The 15,652-nt window shown below is 43.9% G+C and overlaps 1 protein-coding gene and 1 long non-coding RNA gene across 2 annotated transcripts in view; one reads left to right on the forward strand and one right to left on the reverse strand.

Annotated features, from left to right (window-relative positions):
- PON3 (paraoxonase 3) overlaps positions 1-9,994 on the reverse strand; it is a 28,346-nt gene extending 18,352 nt beyond the window's left edge. Inside the window, exons 1-3 of the mRNA XM_061164928.1 lie at positions 9,839-9,994; positions 8,343-8,413; positions 1,539-1,594 (exon numbers count right to left, since the gene is read on the reverse strand). Coding sequence (XP_061020911.1) covers positions 1,539-1,594; positions 8,343-8,413; positions 9,839-9,912 — 201 coding nt within the window. The 5' untranslated portion in view covers positions 9,913-9,994. The remainder of the gene's footprint in view (positions 1-1,538; positions 1,595-8,342; positions 8,414-9,838) is intronic.
- A 134-nt stretch (positions 9,995-10,128) lies between these two features.
- Positions 10,129-15,652, forward strand: part of LOC133072082 (uncharacterized) — a 40,992-nt gene continuing 35,468 nt past the window's right edge. Inside the window, exon 1 of the long non-coding RNA XR_009696622.1 lies at positions 10,129-10,364. This is a non-coding gene — a long non-coding RNA (uncharacterized LOC133072082). The remainder of the gene's footprint in view (positions 10,365-15,652) is intronic.

Here is a 15,652-nt window from a genome sequence, read left to right on the forward strand (position 1 = left end):
AGCTCCACTACAGTGAGCCCTCATAGGGAACTAGGAGTTGGACGCCAACACATGTGAGGAAGGGAGTAATCTTGCTGGCAAAGAACAAGTCAAGTCCCAAGGTAAGGAAGCAAATAGCCTGCTTGGCACCTCTAAATAGACTAAAAATATCTATCACACGGAATTAATCCCTAAATCAGCAGCTTCCAAACATGTTCTAGGATGGCAGGAAAGGGCAGCAGGAGGTAACCAAGAAGAACAAGGACTTGAATTTATTGCAGTACAGCAAGATTAAAAATAAGCAAAGAACATTATCCTTATCCTATAAGAATGAGTTGTTTGTTATTTTGCAGAAAGAGCTAACGTTTCTCATAGAATTGTGATGAAAATCTCTACTTGCTGCATAACAAGAATTCAGTACACTTAGTGCTAGTAAAAATATTAATAGGAAAGAAACATACAGTAGGAACTACACATCTCCTAGCCATAAAATAATTGTTTTTAACAGTCTGTTGGGCATCACATCGAAAATCTAAATTGACAATAGGTTATTTAAGTCAGCAAAGAAAAAGCTTTTCTAGACAGCTGTAGTTTTTGGAGGAAAACTAAAGAAATAAAATCCTTCCCACCCACCTACCCTAACATACACCACCACCAGGAGCAATTTAAAATGCATATTGACTATAGACCCTGACTATACTGAAGAATCTATAAATTGGGACCATTAAGGAATATTTTATGCCCCTCCCCCCCACTGCTTTTGGCCAAAAAGACATAGATTTTTTAAATGTGTTATTTGATAGTATTTTATTAGTATTTTATTGGCCCAAATGGAATATTAGAACATGCAATTCCAGCAATCAGAATTCACATTGGAAATGTAATTAATATCTACTTTTTTCAAAATCCTAAGTCCCATGCCAAATTGTAACTGATTTAACTAAGTATATGATAATTTTCAATGTTTTTGCAATATAACATTTTAATTTGTCAAAGTTCAGTCCTTTGCATAGCTTCCTAATCATCCCAAACCTGTGAGGGTGGTACTGGAAATAAAATGCAGATTTTCCCCTACTCCTCTTTGAAAGAGGAACCCAAGATGGAAATGCTCAGGGTTATGAATGGAGTTAACGTGGCTAACATTCACTCTGCAAACATTTACTGAGTTCCAAACTCAGGCAGGCATGATGAGATGAATACCGATTAGTAAGAAGATGACTTCCAGAAGCTGAGGCTCAGCCAGGAGGGCAATGGTGAGGATGGATAGCTGCAGAGCAAATCTGGAGCCTCGTCTAGGAAGTGAATGGAATTCAATATACACTTATCAGTACTCCCCTGGGTATATAACTGCCCACAGGGAGCTGCCCACCATGGGGTAGGCAAGCCTGGGCATGTCTGTCTTGCCTCAGTTAGCCTCTGGAATCCCATTTTGGTGCGTTTAGTTGACTAGTTTACATGCAAGTGGGACACTTGTGTTGGCGACACTTGAGTTGGCGACACTAATATTCTGTCCATATAGCTATTAACTTGCGCATCTGAGGAGCATGGGAAATACTCACATTGGAGATAAAAGCCAGCCCACTAGGAAGGATGTCAATATCTTCAGAGCCATTTTCTGTAAAAAAAAAAAAAAAAAAAAAAAAAGAGGGTCAGAAAGATGCATGAATGGTGGCTTAAAAAGTATTTTCACACACAGAACATCCCTTTACTCTTGCCTGGAGAGTCCCTTGGACAGAGGAGCCTGGCGGGCTGCAGTCCATGGGGTTGCAAAGAGTCAGAGACGACTGGGCACGCATGCCCTGCCCTCCGTGGAGTAAAATAGACTTGGGGAGAACCCAGCAAATTGAATAAAACAGTTTTAAAATGATGTGAATATGGGTGGGTTAGTTTTTAAAATACATTTATTAATGTGTGTTTTTTTTTTAATCGTCAGGTTTTCTGGTTTGTTTTTGGCTGTGCCAGGTCTTCATTGCTGCATGGGCTTTTCTCCAGTTGTGGTGAGTGGGGGCTGCTGTCTAGTTGCGGGGCATGGACTTCTCCCTGCTGTGGCTTCTCTTCTGACAGAGCATGGGCTCTGGGCCACAGGCTCAATGGCTGTGGCTCACGGGTTTAGTTGCTCTGCAGCATGTGAGATCTTCCCGGATCAGGGATCGAACCCGTGTCTCCTGCATCAGCAGGTGGATTCTTTCCCACGGAGCCATCAGGGAACCCCCTGGCTGGGTTAGTTTGTGAACAGACCTTTTTCTATCTCTTTTTTCGTCTAAACGCCACTTCTGGGCTTCCTTTTGCTCTGGTCCCCTTCTGCCCCTCTCCTGGATGGGAATACTCACCAGCCTTTACCCACACTTGGCTCTTTCTCATGGCAGAGCACCCATTTACTCTAGTCCCAAGGCATCAGCTTCCACCCACATACTCTTAACTCTCCAATCTCTAAATCCCAAAACTTTCTGCCAACTTCCAGACCTCTGTATTCACCTGTATATACATGTATAGTGAAAGTCACTCTGCTGTGACTGACTCTTTGCAACTCCGTGGACCATATAGTCCATGGAATTCTCTAGGCCAGAATACTGGAGTGGGTAGCTGTTCCCTTCTCCAGAGGATCTTCCCAACCCAGGGATCAAACCAGGTGTCCTGTATATAAGACATTTCTATCAGGCCTTTTCATTTCTCATATTCAACATGTATCAAAATGATCTGGAAATTTCCCTCTTAAATCTCCATTTTGTATATTTCAATTTCAGTGGATGACATTTCCATCCCCCCAGTACCCAAAGTAGGAACCTTGGAGTTATTCTTGATGTCTTCCTTTCCCTTACTCTCTAAAACCATCTGGTCTTTCAAGCTCTGGAACTCCCTCCTGGATTTCTGTAATAGCTTCCTAGTAGGTCCACTTTGCTCCCCTACCCACCATTCTTTTTAAATCGCAAACTTGACCTTGTAATGCCCCTGCTTAAAACCTTCAAAAGGTCCAGTACAGCTGGCAGTAAAATTCTCAAACTCCTTGACCTAGACCCCCAATTCTATACCTCTTGGCTCCGATCTCAATTCTCGCGGCTCCCACCCTTCACTATGCGTTCCAGGTGTGCTGCAGCCCTTCTGTCAGCAGTTCCCGAGGTGTGCCAGGCTTGTTCACCTGCATACCTTAGCATATGCTGTTATCTGCTTCTTGGCAACACATGTTTCCCACACCCACTCTCACCTCCACTTGGCTGAGTATCACAGGCTCTTAGAGATGACTTGGATGCTGTCCCCTCAGCCTTTTCAACCTCTCTTGGCTCCAACATCCAATTTGTGTACTAATGGTCACCTGTCACTAATATGGTCACTACCTCCACACTTGGGCTGCAGCTTGCTTGGATCAAGGACCTGGTTTTATTCAGTACCGTATCCTTGTACCCAATATAACACCTGCCTTTTCACTATAAAAGCTTTCAGCAACAAGATGGTTGACTGACTAAAAAGGAGAGACTGCTTTAGTTTTTTGAACTTTGTCTTGTTTGAGGTTACAATATTGACACGTGAGTGTTAATTTCTGAATAGAAGATGTCCTGAGTTGTATAATCTCTGGTTTAGTCTTTTTATCTTCCAAACACCATTTCACACATCTCCCGTGATAGCACTAACCTGCTTCAGTAATTCACCTGCAGCATGGGTGGGCATTTTCCAGAGATGCTATGCTGTTTTTTTTTTTTTTTTTTTACTTGCTCTGTCCACAGCACAGGGAAGCTGGTGCTTTGCACTCAGATGTGGAAAAGAATTAGTAGCTGATTGTACATTATTCCTGACCCTCCTTTATCCCCCTCCCCGACCTGCACTGCATCTGCATGATGGCCCAGTGCATCTTAGCAACAGTGGCTCCTGTGGGAGTAAGTGCCTCTGGGACACCCTCCCCTGAGTCCTCTCCACGTACTCGTTACCCTGTGCACAGATAACATTAAAACCCCACTGCTAAGTCTAAAACCAGTTTTACAAATAGGTATCTCCTGCCTTTTAATCTGTCAACCCTATTTTTTGGCATAACCTCATTTCTCTGGCTTCCGATTGTTCTCTACAGACATCTTGAGAAAAAGTCATGCCAAAACATTACTATCAATTAATATTATCATTTCACATCTTTGAGGGAAGAAAACAGCAAGCTAAGAAAACAAATGGAACCTACCATGGAGTAGAAACATATCTTGGAGACATGGGAAGCTATAGGAGGGGAAAGGGAAGGAGAGGAAGATAGGAAGACTTCACATACAATGGCTGTCTGTCTACTTGGTAATTCAGCCAAGGGCAAGCTAATAAAGCTGTTCCTATTTCAAGGGCAACTTTGATTAGCCAAATAACTTCCCAGTTAAGCCAATCTTTGAGCCTCAAAGCCTTGGGAAAAAGATGAATTTAATATAAAAAAGATCTTTGAGGTATGATTTCCTGGGGGTTAGAATTATTTCACTTTTTAAGCTTTCTTCCTAGAAAGAATACTGGGGACGGAATGGGACTTCCCTGGTGGTCCAGTGGTTATGACCCCATTCTTCCAATGCAGGGGGCTTGGGTTCGATCCCCGGTAGGGGAACTAAGTTCCCACATGCCACGCAGTGTGGCCAAAATAAAGAAATAAATAGAAAATAATGAAGAAGGAGAACAAAAAGAGGAAAAGTTTGTTCTGCCAATAAAGTGGAAGTTTTCGTTGTGTTCAACTCTTTGCAACCCCATGGGCTATAGCCCACCAGGCTCTGCTGTCCACACATGTATTCCATGTCCATGGAATTCTCCAGGCAAGAATACTGGAGTGGGTAGCCACTCCCTTCTCCAGGGGATCTTCCTGACCCAGGGATTGAACCCAGGTCTCCTGCATTGCAGGCAGACTCTTTACCACCTGAGCCACCACGGAAGCCCTCGACCAATAAAATTAATCAGAAAGTCTAGGTCTTGAAGAAAACACAAATCAGAAATTTTCCCCAGCTGTTACTGCCTACTACACTCTGCCTTCAATTCTTTGGTTTCCCATGCTTTCACGAAGCTTTTCACTCTCAAAGAGGAGGGTCTTACGAGTATCATCTCATTAGTGAGCTTTATTTAAATATCCAGTTTGCCTTGTCTTGATCAGCTCTATCTTTTAATATTTCACTTTTTTGCATCTCAGATTTTCTGTTTTCTGCTGCCACCATACTTCCCTGAAACCCCGTAATAAAAATGTGCTGTCAGTAGATAAGAAAGACAGTGTTACACAGCAGAGAGTACAAAGGCATAGAAGAAAACCACCCTGCCTCTTAATCTAGACCTGTCACCTTCTAGTTCTGGACCACTGGGCAGGGAACTTCATTCTTCTGGGTGTCAGCTTCCTAATCTCCAAAGACAGATGGCAGCACCCACCTTACGGGGTGTTTGTGAGGATGATGTAAAGTGTTTCCAGAGGACTCAGCAGAAACCTCGTGGACACTAGGCCTTTGATAAGATAGTATCATTATTTTTAGATATATAGCAGTATTGTCCTATTGACAGATGACCCGTGATCATTCTCACTTGCTCAGTTCTGTACATGTAGACCGTACATAAGCCAATAGGCATGAGATGTGCATGCCTTTTTTTCTCCTGCTCTAGTTTTTTGAAGTAATTGTATTTATGTCCGGCTGGGCTGGGTCTTCATCGCTGTGTGGGTTTTCTCTAGTTGTGGAGCGCAGGGACTGATCTCCTGCCGCAGGGCACAGGGTTCTCACGGCAGCGGCTCTCTGTGAAGCGGCGCAGACACGGGCTCCGGGGCACGTGGGCCTCGGGAGTTGCACAGGTTCAGTGGCTCTGCACCATGTGGGATCGTCCTGGATCAGGGACAGGAGCCGTGTCGCCTGCAGTGGCAGGTGGGTTCTTTACCACTGAGCCGCCAAGGAGGCCTCTTCTGCTCTAGTTTTAACTTCTCAAGTCTATCTGAATCATTCAATCTGAGAGTTGGGCTAGACTCTAACAATGGTTGAACAATACTCTAATTACTGTCTAAATTAATTGGCAGACTCTTTTGAGAGATATATATTTATAATTAATATGAATATTGCTCCACAAGACAGTAAACAAATGATTGATTACATTTCCTTATTTTTTAAATCAAATTAAATCTGACCCTGAACCCACATTGCACTAAACTGGTAGGAAGTTCAGCCTGGGTCTCTCTGCCAGGGTTGTGCAAATAGCTTCGGGGATTTTAAAACGAAGCTGAGTATTTGGGGAAGTCCATATAGCCTTTGTTCTACACTAGTCACCACTGAAATATTCATTGCCAAGCTTATGTGGTCCCTTTAATTTAGAAAATTTTGCCAGTTATACATACTGCACGCACGCGCACACACACACACACACACACACACACACCTTTGCTCATGCTCTGACACAGCGTACATACACATACACACACCTTTGCTCATGCTCTGACACAGCATACACACACAGACATACACACACACACACCCCTTTGCTCATGCTCTGACACAGCACACACACACACACATACACACACCCCTTTGCTCATGCTCTGACACAACACACACACGCACACACACGCGCGCGCGCGCGCGCACACACACACACACACACACACACACACACACACACACACACACACACACACACACACACACACACACACACACACACACACACACACACACACACACCCCTTTGCTCATGCTCTGACACAGTGTGACGGATCCAGCCTCCCTAAAGGTATATTGTAGCCATTCCTTTACAGGTCTTGATTTTCCCCCAGAATGGGACAAAGTCCCCTGTTACTTAAAAACAACAACCACATATTCCCCTTCCGTCTCCATCAGAATCCCTTGAAGGAGCCCAGGTTTTTAAATTTCAAAGTCAGGAAATGGTTTGTCTTCAGTTCCTTCTGCTTTCTAGCTCGCAGTACATACCTCATCTAAGACCAGGGAGCACAAGGGACAGGCTATTTCTCTATTTGTTTTAGAAATTGAGGGGGGAAATAAAGACAGAAAACCAAAATCAAAAGGGCTCTTTTATGTATATATATATATATGTGTGTGTGTGTGTGTGTGTGTGTATATATGTATGTATGTATGTATTAGCAACTTATCTTGGAGATCATTTATATCGCAATAAGCTACACTGTTGTCCTGAAATAATTCACAGTCCTTGACCCTAGGAGGTTTACAATCTGGTTGTGAGAGAAAGACACTGCTGGCTCTAAAATAAAGCATGTGGTAGGTGTCTCAAGTGAATGGGAGTTTCAGAGTGCTATGAGAGTTCAGGGGTAGAAGAGGGATTTCCAGCTGATTTCAGCAAGCAGCAATGAAGAAACCATTGGAGGTAATTTCATGAGCAAAGGTGAGAAAATGAAAGAATACATTCCTAGAACAGCATCTGGCTAGATTTTTTTTTTTTTTTTCCTAGTAGTATCATCAGGGAGAGTGAAAGGCTCAGAGCCAGAACAAGCAGTTGAAGCAGTAAGGAGTAAATGAGATCAGCTCTGTGTGGGGGCCCAGGAGAGGCCAACAGGTCTCACGTGAAACAGTGAGGGGTGAGGGGGAAATAAATGGCTCCTTCACTTTTTTAAAAAATATTTTTAAAGTCTTTATTGAATTTGTTACAACACTGCTTCTGCTTCATGTTTTGGTGTTTTGGCCTCAAGGCATGTGAGATCTCAGCTCCCTGACCAAGGATGGAATCCGTATCTCCTGCATCGGAAGGCAACATCTTACCCACTGGACTGCTAGGGAAGTTCCAGTTTCCTAAATTTTGAACTGAATCTCTTTGAGAATGCAGGTACCAAGCTTAAGAGAAGTCTGGAAGAAGAGCTGATTATGGGTGGGGGTGTGAGAGAGGAAATGACAGAAAGGCAAAGTAGATTTCAAACAGGAAAAAAGGCCTGCAGTTTGAGAGATCAGGGATTCAACTATGGATTTTCAATTAATTAAAAAAAAATCTCAATTGATTGGAAGGTTCTTGAGAATAAAGGCTTAGTCACATTTCTCTTAGTACTAGCAGATAAATCTTGAAGGCAGTGGCATTGGAAGCTAGGAGGATCATCAAGGAGAAGGGAGAAGAAAAAAAAAAGTAAGGCAACAGAAAAAGAGAAGGAAATGAAATGTCACAGAGTGGACAGGAGCAGAGTCCAGCGAGGGGCCAGCCAAAGAGTAATCAACAACATATTTCAAATGATGGAGAGATGTCAGTAAGAGGACCGAGAAAAAGCCATAGATTTTGACGTTAAGGACACCCCTTGGAGACGTGGAATCAGATAGCTTGTGTAAAATTGATGAGGCTGAAGCCTCAGTAGGAGGGTTTAAGGAGTAGTAGTGAATTAAATGAGCAGCTTCAGTCAGGGGGATGGTGACCAGGAAATTGTACTGTCACATACATACCAATTCCCTCAATAAGGCGGCAGTTCTGGGGTTCTACTGACTCTACTTCTCGATATGCATTCATTCTTTCTCTGCAGAAGATAAAAACACGGGAGGTCAGTGCACAACATCCAAAATCAATGTCTAACCACAGCCTTTAACCACCTTCAAATTCATTAACTCTCTTTCTCATCATTTATGGGTGATATCACAAATAAGTAGGCATCTCCTTTTATTTACATTTACTTATATAATGTGGACATACTCTGGGTATCGTGCATATATTTTTTATTTAATAGTATATAAGTATTATTAATTTAAATGCACAAAAGACTATTATCTAATGTGATCAAGTATCATCTATTATAAATCTGCACTTTGTTTCCCTTAACCCCTTACAGTCTTGCCTTTTGATCCTTGTCCCGAACTGCCTTCCTCAAATTCAACAGGGTCTCCTAATAGCTAAACTCTGTAGCTTTTGCTTTATTACTTTTAAAATTGTATGCTCATTTACTTTGCAAGTTCATGAGTCCGTTAAACTGACCATATTTTAAACAATTGGCCAAGTTATTTTTGAATAGTGTTTTTGATTCCACAGTGAAACATTCTTCTAAACACCAGGAATAATTTTACATTTTTATTAAATTGTATTCAGGAAGATTCTATACTTATCTTACCGTGACTTTTAAAAAAATGCTCTTTAGATTGGCTTTATAATTATCATTATTTTTTATGATTTTCTCACTTGCGTGCACTGGGAACAAATGTAACAATAAACTCTTTCGAGCTGAACTAGAATGCATTATCAAAAGGCACCATGCTCCTCAACAGATTCTGCCAATAGATGTGAACCTCTGAGAAGACCAACTTCTATTTAGAGAAATAAATAAAAACAACCCAAAGAGGATTGAAAGCAAGTAGAGACTAACATCTATTCGGGAACACATGTCATCATCTGACAAACATTTCTTCTTACTAGCCCAGTATTCTCCTGAGATATTTCTGGAATGGCTATCACCACTAGATCTTCCACTTCAAAAGGTCAAGTCAAATACAGAGACAATGCCAATCTCCCTTTGCAGGTTTCAGTTCATTTCTCTGCTGTCCTGCTAGCTCCTTTAATCTGGTAACCCGGTACCCCTCAAGGTTGAACTTGCCTTGGACAGCCTCTGAGTCAGCCAAAAACATCCAGGGTAACCTGGCTCCCTCCCCCAAGACCAGTGCTTCCAAGAGAATTAGTTTGTTCAAGGGTGGGTGGAATGCTGAGGGTGACCTGGGGAAGTTGCATAACTTTCAGAAAATAAATCGGGGCGCTTCTGCCTCACGATCTTGGGAAAGGCAAGAAATCAGCTCACTTTCCACATCAGAGCTTCTCAAGGGATGGTTTGTTACGTGGTATTGAAAAGACGGGGTCCCCAAACAGCTCATTCTTACCCGCTAGGAAGGCGGCCCGGGGCAGCCCTTAACCTAACTTGGAAAAAGAGAAAAAGCCCAGGACTTTCAAGATGCCAACTCACCTAAATGTCAATAATCTCTCCCAGACTAGGGCCAGGCCGGCGCCCAGCAGGATAAGTGCCACCAGCTTCCCCATGGTCTCCGGGGTCCAGGGGCGCCCAGTGCGCGCAGAGCACTCGGGAGGGGCTGCGGGCCGCGCAGGTCCCGCCCTCAAGTCGTGCCCGCCCCGCCCCTCCTGCTCCGGGCAGGTGCGCTGCCGAGGCGCCGGGCTAAGGTCGCTGCGTCCCGCCCCTGGCCGCAGCGCTGCTCCAGGTTCAAGGCCACATTCACCTGCTTTCAAGGCAACCTTTACTCGCGGATTCCTTTCTTCTTCAGGGCTCAAAATACAGAGACAGGACCCATAGCCCTGGGTTCCCTTGGCAGCTTTGGCGAGACCCCACGGGTGGGTGGGACGATAGAGGAGGAGGTTTGCTGCCAAAAGCTGCGGAATTCTACCTCAGCTCGTCAAGTGGCCTGATGGGGAAACTGGAGGGGCAGAGCGCGCGGGGAGCTGTAGCTCAGACCCAGAAACTTTGCAGTTTGTGGAAGGTAAGGTGTTCTGTGAGACGCAGAATTGATCCCAGACACAGGGTGGAGGTGGGGGTGTTCTGTTTGTGGACTGGGCGGATTTGTGAATGTCAGCATCTGCCCCCAACATTTGAGATAAAGTCAGGAGAAATGAAGGGAAAGAAGTAAATAGAATAGGTAACAAGATGAGCAGAAGGGAGGAGAGAGGGGGAGGAGGGAAACAGTTTCTTTGGAAGGTTAGACTTTCAAAAGACTCCTAGATCCTTCTTTCTTCTGGATCTTTAGATCTTGCCGGGCAAATAATCTGCACCCTCCCACACTCATGATAAAGATCAGGTTGGAAGAAGGGGAGCAGGAGGTGGGAGAGACTTAAAGAGTTCGGGCAAAGCCAAGTAGCATCTTCAAGATCTGTCTTTATTTTCCACAAGGGAAAAAAAAAGGACTATTTCTATTGAGTGTAAGTAAACAGTGTTTGAGAGAACACAGAAGTGGAGATATTAAGTAAGGGAGATTTCTGACTTATGTGATACATAAATACTGTCTGAATACATAATTATAGTGGAATAATAAAGACTGCCATTTATGCAGCACCTACTCTGTACCTTGCATTATCCTTAGAACTTTGCCTATGTTAACTTTTGATTCTTGGTACTTCTCTGAGGTAGGTAACATCCCAGTTTTATAGGTGAGAAAACCAAGGCACAGATTAACTGTGTAACTTGCCCTTGGCCACACCGCTAGAGAGTGGCAGCGTGAGCCCTTCCTGTGCCCTTCCTCAGTTATGCTGATTTTGATTAAAGCTGTGGAGGAAGGGATATTAAAGGGGCACTGTAACATCTGGAATTGCATTGATAAGACAGTTACTTCTTAAGGAGATTAATTTGAAAAGAGTTCACACAGAGGAGGAATACGTATTTATATCTGCCTGCTGCTGCTGCTGCTAAGTCACGTCAGTCGTGTCTGACTCTGTGCGACCCCATAGACGGCAGCCCACCAGGCTCCCCCATCCCTGGGATTCTCCAGGCAAGAACATTGGAGTGGGTTGCCATTTCCTTCTCCAGTGCATGAAAGTGAAAAGTGAAAGTGAAGTCACTCAGTCATGTCTGACTCTTCACGACCCCATGGACCGCAGCCCACCAGGCTTCTTCATCCATGGGATTTTCCAGGCAAGAGTACTGGAGTGGGGTGCCATTGCCTTCTCCGATATCTCCCTGTATTTATATAAAAATATTGGAAAGATACACAAGAAACTAACAAACTGATTTCCCCTAAGTGGGACAGTTGGGATGGCAACCTTTTAAAAAAATTATTTATTTATTTGTGGTTGTGGTGGGTCTTCATTGCTATGTGAGCTTTTCTCAAGTTGCAACAGGCAAGGGCTACTGTCTGTGTGGTTGTGGTGCACGGGCTTCTCAACGCAGTGGCTTCTTTTGTTGCAGAGCACACATGCTAGGGCACTCAGGCTTTGCTCGTTGTGACACGTGGACTCAGTAGGTGCGTTGCCCAGGCTCGGGAGCACGGTGCTTAGTTGCTCCAGGGCACGTGGAATCTTCCCAGAGCAGGGATCAAATCTGTTTCTCCTGCCTTGGCAGCCGGACTCTTTACCACTGAACCACCAGGGAAGCCCTCAATGTACCTTTTAATATAACTTTGATTTTTAATAAAGAGACTCCTGTGAAAGCAGTGACCCATATTTCAGAAGAAAATGCATAAGTACACACACACACACATATGGTGTGGAGATTCTGCTGCTGCTGTTGCTTCAGATTTCTTCACTTAGCCAACACCCTGCATGTTTGTCTGGAAGAAAGACAAACCCCGTGGATCCCTGTGTGGTGATGACTCTCCAGACCAGTTCATGGCCACTGAGTTTGAATCGTTCGCTGGAATATCGTGTGTGTGAGTCCATGGGAGCCTAGGAAGGAAGGGAAGGAGTGCTGCTTGGCGTTCACACTCAGCGCTGTTTGGTGAGCACTTACAAATATTTGCCCATCACTGAAGACTTGGTGTAAACAAGATGCCCTTGCCTTCAAGGGGCTTACATCCTAGAGGAGAAATATATTTCAAGGAAGGAAGGGAGGGAGGATAGGAAAAAAGGAAAAGAAGCAGGAGGGAAGGTGAAGCCAAAACACAGAAAAAGACAGAGAAGTAAGTTGTTTCATGTTCTTTTATGAAATAATCAGTCATGTGTAGCTGTGAGAGGAGGCAGAGAGGCTCAGGACATAATAGTTTTTTATACTCACAAAACCTAGAGACAGGACAGGCATGGTACAGGGCCACGTGGGAAAGACACCTGGGTGATTGGGAGGCAGGAAACAGGACAGGGGGGTTGAGGCTGCTCCAGTTACCGGGGTTTCGACAGTAAAGCCGAGGCAGGGCGTGGTGCATGCTCTGTCACTTCAGTCGTGTCCGACTCTTGGCGACACTGTGGACGGTAGCCTGCCAGGCTTCTCTGTCCATGGGATTCTCCAGGCAAGAATACCGGAGTGGGCCGCTAGTGTGCAGGGCAGGATGAACTACTTAGGATTGGCTAGTTTGAATAATTCTAGCAGGTTTGAGGCTATAAGGTAATTGCTAGTTTGCTGGCACCTGGTCCTGGGATGACTACAGCAGAGGTATATTGTCTCTAGGCCTCTGAGGGCCAGATAGAGGGGATATGGCTCTGGACCAGTTAGTTTGTGAATCAGAGACATGCTTCTGGTGGAGCCCCTTGCTGTCTCCCAGAGGTGGAAAAGCCTCTCTAAAGAGGTGACATTAAAACTGAGGCCTGAAGTAAGAGAAGAAACTAGGTTTGTAAAGAGTAGGCGGAGGGGGATTTCAGTTGAGGGAAAGATCTTGGTGTTTGCCAGGACCTGCAGTTACAGTGTGGCCCAAGCCATTGCTGGATGAAGTTGAAGGGCAAGCAGAACCCAGATCACACAGCACCTTGCAGGTCTTAGTGGAGAGATTGGTAGCACAGAAAGGTCTTGCAGGAGATGATGTGATCTGAGTACTTTGCTACTGAGGAGGAAATAGATTGGAGAGGGGGAAAACTGGTAGACAGAAGTCCACCTGCAAAACTGTTCTGGGTAAGAGGTAATAATAGAGATTGGGCAGAGATAGGAGAATGGACCTGAAAAGATATCACTTGGAGATAGTCGGGTAGAGTTTCTGATAGTTGAGGACAAACGTGATATAAAAATGACTGCAAGGTCTGAGCTGGCGATGTTAATTTTGGAGTAATCAGTATACAGGGAGTACATAAACCCATTGGAACAGATGGGAGAGAGGAAAGAGCACCCAATTTTGGCCCTAAAGAGTCACTACATTTCTATTTGTATTTGGATGAGGTATGCAAATCAGCAAAGGAGGGGAAAACAGGAGATAATGAGAATAGTGTTGAGAAAGCCAAGGCGGAAGAGTGTTTCGAGAAGGAAAGAGGAGAGCATGCCAAATGCTGCTTAGAAGTCAGGTAAGATCAGAGCAGAGTTAGAGGCAATTGGATTTGGCAACACAAAGATCTCTGATGACCTTGACGCAAGCAGACACTAGACTGTAGTTGGTTGAGAAGTGAGTGGGTAATGAGAAAGAAGAGACAGTGTGGATCTCAAAGACTTTACTTATGGTGGGTGTATTAGTTATGTATTATGATGTACTAAACTATCCCCAAACAAGGTAGCTTAAAATTCATTATCTGAGCATTGTTGTTGGTCAGAAACCGGAAGCAGCTTAGTGAAGTGCTTCTGGTTCGTGGTCAGTCACGAGGTTGCAGTAATCTGAAGGCATTTCCAGCATCACTCAATTGCACGTCTGTCTTCAGGAGACCTAAGCGCCTTGCCATGTGGACCTTCCCATAGAGCTGCCTGAGAAATGTCTTCAGGATAAGGTAGCCAACTTTCCCCAGCGAGTGGCCTGAATGAGGGAGCAAGGAGGAAACCTTGACGCCTTTTATTGCTGAGTCTCAAAGGTCACATGTTGTCAGTTCTGCCTTCTGTTTGTTAGACATCAGTCACTAAATCCAACCCACTCTTAACACATTATTGACAGGGGGATTTTCGCATAAACTAACACCTGTGGCTGGTGATTTGTTCTGTAAGTGAATATCAAAACATCTTCTGGTCAATATTGTGCATAACAAAAGATGTATTAATATGTCTGTGGTCAAAAAGTTGTTAAGGAGCAGTGCATTAAGCTTGCCTTTGGGGGAAGAATGTCAAATCTTTGGACATATTTTAAGCCATCAGTGGAATCCAGAGAGATGATGTGGTGGTTAAAAATGTGAGATCAAGGGAGTGTTGTTTTTTAAATGGGAGATGCAGTTAGAAGGTCTTTGTGCTAATGAAAATGAATCAGTAGGGAAAGAGTTTGATGACGCAGAAGACAGAAGGGATAATGGAAAAAGTGAAGTCCTAAAGACAGTTGGAGAACTCCTTCTCCACTTTAATAGTAGAAATAGGAGGAAGTGGATGCAGCTACAGTTGAGAGGTGTAACTTTGGGAGGGGAAATGTGAGGGGGCTTATATCTGGTTGTTTCCATTTTCTCAGTGAATTATAAGACAGGACCTACAGACCAAAGTGTGAATAGATCAAGGATTGTGGGAAGTTTGAGGAAAAGGAGAAGGTATAAAATTACTAACTCAAGGAAGAGGAAAGCTAATCTACTAAAGAAATTGAGGATTGCTTGACATTTTGAGTACCAAATCTGAGCTTTGACATTCATTCAAGAGAAACCATTCAGCTATTTTGTGATTTTCCCAGGTCACATATAGCTGGTTAGGTGTATGTGTGAAGTAAAGAAACGGTTTGAGCTTTGCTTCCTAAGACAATAGGAGGACAGACGTGTAAAGGGCTTGAGAGTATTCTCCAGAAAGTGGTTACAGCATGGAAGCTGGATTGGATAAGCAGAGAGATTATGCAGAAGAGGGGACAGTGGGAAGGGGAGAAAGTTCTGGGGCTAGGGTTATCAATCAGTTTGAGGTTGGAACAATTCAAAAATTTTAGAACAATGTCAGTACCTGAACAGATGATTTAGAAATGAAGGGGGTGGTGGTTGCAGCGTCTGCGACTTGAAATAAAGGTTTTACAGGTAAGAAAGTTTCTGATACAGAATATGGCTGTAGGAGCGGATGGCTGAGTCAGTGGGAGAAACGGATATTGGGAGTGAAAACTTGAGGCACACAGAAGCTATGTGTTGGAGAATTTATCCATGTAGACTTTTAAATCACTGGGAAGGAAAATGGGATAGAGACGTTCTACTTTATTAGATCATTGTACTAATTTCCTACAAAATAAATATCTGATTTTGGATAGAAATTAAGGTAGAAATCTGT

Source organism: Dama dama, chromosome 18 (assembly GCF_033118175.1).
Source record: "Dama dama isolate Ldn47 chromosome 18, ASM3311817v1, whole genome shotgun sequence".
In the NCBI taxonomy this organism is placed as follows: domain Eukaryota; kingdom Metazoa; phylum Chordata; class Mammalia; order Artiodactyla; family Cervidae; genus Dama; species Dama dama.